This window comes from Triticum urartu, chromosome 6 (assembly GCF_003073215.2).
Source record: "Triticum urartu cultivar G1812 chromosome 6, Tu2.1, whole genome shotgun sequence".
NCBI lineage: Eukaryota > Viridiplantae > Streptophyta > Magnoliopsida > Poales > Poaceae > Triticum > Triticum urartu.
In genome coordinates, this window is record NC_053027.1 from 396060318 (window position 1) to 396068185 (window position 7868).

Below are 7868 nucleotides of genomic sequence, written 5' to 3' on the forward strand. Positions count from 1 at the left end.
AGAAGCGAGCATTTCCCCAGGCCAAGCCTACACTTTCGACACAACCTAATAAAACCATACTCGCCTCATCACCATCACCATGAAGTTTGTTTGGATGGTTGTGTATTTGTGTACGGTTCAAGCGGTTTGCTATGATATTTCTATGTGGGTTCCTATTGCTATCAAAAGTAAAACTGAGAAGAATATTCTTCAAAAAAAAATAGGACCCTAGTAAGTGTCACATGTCAGATACGAGCACATGACAACTCCTAACATTTTCGAAGGCAAGTTTAGTTCCTGCATGACCAAAATTGCCATAAAAAAGGTCAGGGGCGAAGTGCCATGCACCTAACGGATGACATTTATATTTCAGAGAAAAATAACTGAGGACAATACTAGTACGAAGTTTCTAGTTCGTCGTAGGTTTAGTGTTCCATGATAGCCCCCATTGCCTAGCGCCAATTGCGCCCATCACATCAGAACCTTACGATCATACCAGCACAAGAGGACCTCGGCATGACAGGCAAATTCCACCAAAATCATGATTGAAACTTCAAAACAAAGAACGATGACAGCATAAACAACTTACCAATAAGAAAAATAAGGGAGGAGCTGGATCCATAAACACATACACAAGACCCAATAGTATGCTGTGCAGTTTGTCAGGTTGACGGCATAACGAGGGACGAAGGTCGGTGTCTCTCAAGTCCAAACAAAACCCATAATCCAGCCACATATTTGATGGCATTACTTTGTTGACGTATGAACTTGAAATATTAAACTATCATCTACTGAGTGTTGATTAAATAGAAGTCATCACAACCAAGGTTAGAAAGCCCATGTCATGCAGATGCAGTGTTAAAGAGCATAGTTACAAAAGATGAAGGCTACAAGAATTTTCTACTGACAATTTAACATTGGGCAATATACTATTTCCCCATGAATTATCATGAATTTCTGCCACCATAATTGTCAAGCACGCTTACGCCTCAGACCAAATAGCTGCAGAAATAAGATGAAAATTGAAGCATTGGTCATATCTACAATCTAGAACGAATACAATGGAAGTGCTCCAAAGAAGTATGGGCAGAGGATATCGGCAACTGTGTCAGGAGGAGCAGCTAAGATTATACTGTCTACTATATGCAAGAGAAAATTTACCTGAAAGGGGCATTGCAGAATCCATCCAATGATTGGAATCTGATATAGGAAGGCTTGGATAGGAGCCCCGTAACCACTGCCAAACAAAAGCAAAGTCAGTATCAACCAAGAAATGAATATTAGAGAAATGGTTTGATGTAGGTGATGACCTGAAGAGGACAAAAGATCCATACAGTTCCAGGATTATACCAGCAACAGGCCATCTGACAAATAGAAGAAAGAGACCAAGGAAGAAAGGTACAGATCCCTGCAGAAAAAATAGCATGCCCTATTTAACACATGGAACTGGGAGAGACACCAATGTGGTCAGCATTCCACTGATAAATGAACAAGACAAATAAAGAGCACCACGATATTGCATTGAATGAACGAGACTAATAAAGAGCAACATGATATTGCATTGAAAGGACAAGACTAATAAAGAGCAAGATGATATTGTACTGTCGCCGAGAACATTCAAATTTTGCTCGATGAATATAGTTGTCTGAAAGAATGTGATCTGTTATGTACACATGCAAGAAAAGAAATCTAACTTCAGTAAGCAACGGATAAATAATAATATAATGTAGCATCACACTTTACCCGATTACAATTTTAAGTATGAAGAAGCAGAAGGATAGCGCCATGTATCTATCCAAATGTTGAGTACCTTAATGTTTGCCTTCTTTGTAAATAGCTGCCACATAGATTGCCAACCGAGAAGAAGGCCTACTCCAGTCAAGAAGAAAATCTTGAAGAAACAGGATAGAAAAGAATAAGGTGACACTATGATCTCATTTGATAAGGAGCAACGAAACTGAAGAAGGTTTGGTGTATTGTTGTATCATACATTACCCAGAGCCAACAAACCCCTGTCAAAGAAAAGGATAACACCTAGGAACGAGAACAGGATGCCAAAGCCCACCAGACCTATGCCAATTTCTACATTGAAATATGATCATTAATACTCAACTTACATGTGAAAAGAGGAAAATACATGAGATCAGAAAATAGGAACAGGTGCCACACTTATGTAACATGAACTTGATAATCATCGCATATACTATATAATGGCTCCTTTTTTTCAATGCAATTATATTTGCTGTTCTTAAAGCCCTTATGCAAGGTGTAACTTCAATCTGAGCTCGGGCTCACATAAAGCTAGCTAATTAGAACAATTCTCGTGCTCCAAATATTTATAAGACAACTAAGACATATAGATAACCGAGTATTATGTGCATTTGCTAGCATTATTGGTCCACCCTTTTAGGCACAGTTTGCGGTTGGTGAACTATATTGCACTCAAATTGTTTTACAGCTTGTTGCAATAAAACAGCCATAAAAGCAGTAATAGGTTGACTAACAAAATGTTAAATAGGCAAAACCTGGTTAGGCAAAAGGGATTACAATCCACCAACAATGCCAAATACCGTGTTGGTGCAGAACAACAATTGATCTCATTTTTTTATGAAACTTTTCAGATACATAGTTTATTCTAACATGTACATGTCAGAATTTGTTACAAACTTTTTGAAACTTCAAAACACACCGGCCAAACATTTCGAAATAACAAGAGCACATGTGCCCAGGAGAAGAAAATATGCATCATTTCTCCATAGTTTATTCTAACATGTACATTTCAGTTTGGTTCAAATTTTTAATAAATTCAACGTGAGAAACATTGAGACGTATCTGAGCCAAAGGGTGTGCTAGAAAAAAGAACTGACAATATTTTTATTTTATTAAACCCTTGCAGTCCATACACCCCCTCTTCCTCCCAAGTCATGTAACCACCTCTGAAACTGGCACTAAAAGTTCGCCACATTTGCCCACCAAAGCAAAACCACCAATAAAAAAATGACATACACAGTTAAGTGATTTGGCATTAAGGATAATGCAGGGGTTAATATGTAGTTCTCAGTTCTGGGGGTTTAATGGACTTACCCCAAAGATCAGGAATTATCTGGATAGTTTTCTAACAATAATGAAGTGGTCATATAACACTCAGTTTTGCCGTAAATAGGACAGAAAATTGTCAAAATACTATTGAAGACATCCAACAGTCAAGATGCCATTGCAAAGAGGGTAATTGCCAAACTACCTCGCAACGAGGTGGTAAGTGTCCTCTTGCAATTGCTAGCAACAATTTTATTCCAAAATGCACTACTAAACTCAAGGTGGAAATGTCAAGATGAGGTCAAAAGAACACCTCCAAGTTTTAAGATAATCCTGAAAAATCCTAGATGCACATTATAGCATGAAGAGTGAAGCTACAAATGCGTTCATGTGTACACTAAAAAAACAGGGTGGTTGGTCTAAAACATTAACTGTACATGTATGCAGCTTCCTTAAAACATCAATACACACATAAATTGGTGACTGTGGACCCAAAAATGTATAGCTATGAATTTTTCTAGAACATTCAAAATTTGGAAATATGCCCTTCGAATTTCGTAAGAGCAGTACGTATGAATGGTCATTTAACATTGGTATCCATTAGGTCTTCCAGAGTTGTAAAGACATACTATTACACACATTGGCAACAGTACTTTTACAATTTCCATTTCAATGATATTTCCTATTTTGAGAATTACACCTAAAAGGAAGGGAACACGGTAGATGTACCCGGTTTATTGAATGTCAAACTAAGAGCATGATTGGTTTGCTGCCAATATTTGGCTAGCCAAATGTTGGCAATACCAAGACTTATTGGCAACTTTATGTGAGATACGCAAGGCAACTCGGTAACCAACCAATTAGTGGCCAATATTTGGCACAATGCCAAACATGGCATGCCAATTTTTGGCACCAAACCAATTATGCCATAAATCAAGTAAGTGCTTTGGTCACTTGCAGTGAGTATTAGTCATAAATGAGAGCAGAACTTTACTTTTGATCTCACTGATCTCGTAGGCCATTGCACCAGAGCCTGAAGATATTAATACAGTTTCAGTTCACTAGTCCACCAAGGCACCAACTGAGCCTACAAAATTTCAAATACGCATACATCAAGAAGGGTCCAGATTTCAAACCTTCCAAAGAAATATAACCATTAATCAAAGAAAGGAAATTTGGTATGGTTTAACTCCAAAGTCACCACATTAGCAGAGCACCAAAATACCCATCTCGAAAAACCCAACTACAAATGCTCACTATAAAAAACGTTTCTTCAAACTCTTTTTACTCTTCCTTTTGAGCTAGGGATATTCCACTCGGAATAAGGGCGGTTTCACAAGGGCTGTGTGTGCCTTCCTGAGGAGATGTTGGACCACAAAAAGACAAAGAAGCTAAGGCCTTGTTCGGTTGCATTGGGTTTGAGGGGGATTAAATGAGATTGTGAGGGATTAAATCCCCTGTAAGTCAAATTCCTCCCCAATCCCCTTCAAACCTCTCCAATCCCTAAATGTGTTTATCAAATTCATCCAACCTTGCCAACAGTTAAGTCACCATGACAACAAACTTAACTGCACATTTTCCAAAAGTATTAAGGCAGAAAATTTTGGTGATATTTTTCTTAACTGGCACTTAAGCAGATCTATGGTGGTACTATTTCACAAAAAAAAGTCAAATACAAACAGAAAAGATATTATACAATAACTATATTATTTCTGAGTTAATGCTCCTAACAGGTACCAACAATCTATCACAACTTGTGATGGAGGGGAACAACAAAATAGGTCCATATCAGAAAGTGAGGATATACAATGAGCAATCCACACCTGCACATAGATCACTTAGTACCAACATTTATTTCTACATTTGGAAGAAATGCAGTGCTGGTTTGCAGGAAATTGAGGTGTTTAGAACAGTAGCACAGCGGCGCTGATGCCTAGAGTACCTGATGCATTAAATTTAAACAAATATGGAAATAACGCAAGTTCCATAGCCTAAGGATCCCTACCCCTTCAGACCCAAATTTATAATATTCCCAAACTTGTGAAGAAACAAGAGTGCGGCGTTTGTGTGCTCGAGCTCCATGGCGCCCTTCTTTTCTGAAAAAAAAATCAAAAATCGTATTTCAAAGTTTCAAAAATTCTGAAAAAAAAACTACACGTTCATATGGATGTATACTATATGTGTGCAAAATTTAATGAGAAAATACATTAACACGCGAGCTACACAATAAAGGGAAACTCATTGATTTTTTTATAGTGAACACACACACACTGTTCACTGTTTTCAAAATCACAACTCTGTCATTTTTGTGTAGCTCACTTGTCGCTTCTTAACGTATTTCATCATGAAAATTTACATAAATGCAGTATACATCCATATAACAATGTGGATATTTTTCAGAATTTCTTGAAACTTCAAAATACGTTTTTTGAATTTTTCAAAAAAAAAAATCGGGTTCCATGGAGCCTGAGCACTAAAAGGCATTTCTGCAGAAACAATTGCTATATAAAAAAACACCATCTGCTACAGAAAACTATGGGAATCACACAAGACAAATAACTTGCAGTAACAAACTCCAAGAGGAGCAGAGTTTAACGACCAATCTTCACAGATATAAGATCAACTAAGTGTCAACTAATCTCCATGTCCAGGCTTCCGATGCAGTCACTAGCTTCTTGCAGGAGAGCGAGCTACCGGAGAGTGATTCTGCCACAGCAAATAGCTAGGCACTGGTCTGGCATATTACCACAGATCTATTTCTCTAGAACAGATATACAATCAAATCAGAAGAGCTACAGGCATTTTACTTGGAAAAGTTACACCTATATGCCAGGTCAGTAGACGCTGAGCCAGATGATTAAGTCACCACAAAAGTGGCAGATATTAGGTGCTGCGCCTCTGTCCATGGTTCCCCATTTCCAACCCACTGCCGCACAACACAGCGCGCGGCTGTGGGCTTGCCTGGGTGAGTACCGAGGAGCTCGCTTATACGGCGCCAAAACCGCGAAGGGAAGTGGCAGCTCGGATGGTTAGAAACTTCGATGGGGTGGAAACGGCGTTGCCGGCGCGTAACGAGACCGAGACACGTGGTGCGAGGGATTGTCCCCAACACGACCACTCGTAGCACGGGCAAGAAGAAGCACACCGCCCGCGGTGGCGGAAATCTCGGCGCGCATGGAGGGAATGGATCGGCTGCGGGGAGGAAGCAACTAGGGGACTGGGATTAGGGTTTATTACCTACCGATGAAGCACGGATCTCACACGGTGTCGCTGTGGTAGACTGGGATGGGGGTGGGGGTAGGAGATCGCGCGGCGTCCCGCCGTGCGACAGTTATGAGAGGGAACGGCGTCCCCGCGCGGTTGCCACCGGTCGCCGGCTCCGATGGTGACCGGAAGAATGTCCAGGGACGAAGAGAACTGAGAGGTAAAGCGTTTTGAAAAGAAAAAGGGAAAAGCTTTAGCTCAAGGGAGCAACTCCAACAGCTCCGGTAAAAATAGTTTTAGTTTTTTTCTAGGGGAAATCATGCCGCTTTATTTAACCAAAGTTGGGAATCTCGTCTGAAATTACATCTAAGATAAAGTCTGGTGGTGAGCCCATCCAAATCTCTTCTCCCTTACCCCTACTTTTGCTAGCTTATGAGCGGCTACATTCCCGGAACGATGAATCCATGACACCTTGGACTCCTCCATAGACCGCAACATCTCCTTTATCTCCTCCACCCAAGGCCCGACAGCAGACAGATTCTTCTGCGGGTCGTTGAGCATCCTGACCAGAGCCAGACAATCAAGCTCGACATGCACCCGCCTGAAGTTTAGATCATTCGCCATTCGAACAGCCTGTCTGCAGGCCAACACCCCAACTATCTCAGGATCGGCAATGTTTGGAAAGAAGTGGCACAGCCCTGCTCGGAACGCCGCTTGGTGATCGCGAATGACCGCCCCTCCTCCTCCTTTCTCCCCATACCTGGAGTCCGCGCCGTCGGAATTGATCTTTACCCATCCAGCAGCCGGTGGTACCCAGCGCTAACAGTCTTTGGCTCCGATTGTGACGCCCTCATCTCGTGAGATGCTCTCCACTCTGCGACCTGCACAGTAGTTGTTATTTCATGTGGCGGTGTGATCCTTCGCCCGTTCCTTGTCTCGTTGCGCGCCACCATAGGCTATAGGCCGCCTGAAGCATCACCTCCCTCTCGTCACCACTCGCCCGAGCAAACCAGTCAAGTAGCCAAGATGCTATGGCTCGCCGAGTCTCCGTATATTTCGGTGGTTCCTCCAAAACCAGCCCGACCTGTGCTCTCAACATCTCCCAAAACATGACTGAATGTTGGCAGCCCCAAAATCTATGTATGATGGTCTCTTCTCGGGCGCACACAACACAAAAAACGCCCGGCTTGATCCAACAACAATGGAGTTCTGAACCCACAGCGAGCCCGTTGCGGATCATGCGCCACATGTGAATTTTAACCTTGCCCGGCACACACGTATCCCACAACGCCAAATATCCTTTATGCATAGCCACCGAGCTTGAGGACGCCGGCTGTCCGGTCCTCGCCCTATTCAGAGACATTCGCAGATGGTATGCCGACCTAACTGTGAATACCCCATTACGCGTAAAGTTCCATGCCAGAAAATCATCAGCCTCCGGTCCCCCAATAGCGATTTGCTTCACGTCCCTCTCATCCTCCATAGTGAACATTTGATCCACCAGCTGCTCGTTCCAAGACATACCATCGGGGTTGAGTAAGTGTGCCGCCTTGGTTATGCCCTGCATGTAAACTTGGCCCCGAGGTTTAGTGCTCCCGCTCCTTGGTATCCACGAGTCGTGATGGATGTTAATATTGACACCTGAGCCA

General features: G+C 42.0%; 1 protein-coding gene across 3 annotated transcripts; it reads right to left on the reverse strand.

Annotated features, from left to right (window-relative positions):
- Positions 1 to 564: 564 nt before the first annotated feature.
- LOC125513733 (vesicle transport protein GOT1) lies at positions 565 to 6517 on the reverse strand. 3 transcript variants are annotated; one of them, XM_048678913.1, is made up of 8 exons: positions 6253 to 6462; positions 5021 to 5111; positions 4010 to 4102; positions 1970 to 2061; positions 1790 to 1870; positions 1290 to 1387; positions 1141 to 1216; positions 565 to 981 (listed from the first exon to the last, which is right to left on the reverse strand). In XM_048678913.1, the coding sequence occupies exons 3-8, from the start codon at positions 4035 to 4037 to the stop codon at positions 952 to 954; spliced, it is 405 nt and encodes a 134-aa protein (XP_048534870.1). In that variant the 5' UTR covers positions 4038 to 4102; positions 5021 to 5111; positions 6253 to 6462; the 3' UTR covers positions 565 to 951. The 3 variants fall into 3 exon arrangements, with proteins under 3 accessions (XP_048534870.1, XP_048534869.1, XP_048534867.1); XM_048678912.1 differs by lacking the exon at positions 5021 to 5111 and having other exon boundaries at positions 6257 to 6517; XM_048678910.1 differs by lacking the exon at positions 5021 to 5111 and having other exon boundaries at positions 6253 to 6514.
- Between the last annotated feature and the right edge of the window lie 1351 nt (positions 6518 to 7868).

Excerpts from the sequence above, each read along its gene's own strand:
- LOC125513733 (XM_048678912.1), bottom strand. The coding sequence starts at position 4,037 with ATGGCCTACGAGATCAGTGAGATCAAAA. Across the intron at positions 1,871-1,969 it reads GTTTGTTGGCTCTGGGTAAT|ATTTTCTTCTTGACTGGAGT; the intron begins GTATGATACAAC and ends TGTTTCTTCAAG. Across the intron at positions 1,217-1,289 it reads GGATCTTTTGTCCTCTTCAG|TGGTTACGGGGCTCCTATCC; the intron begins GTCATCACCTAC and ends TTTGTTTGGCAG.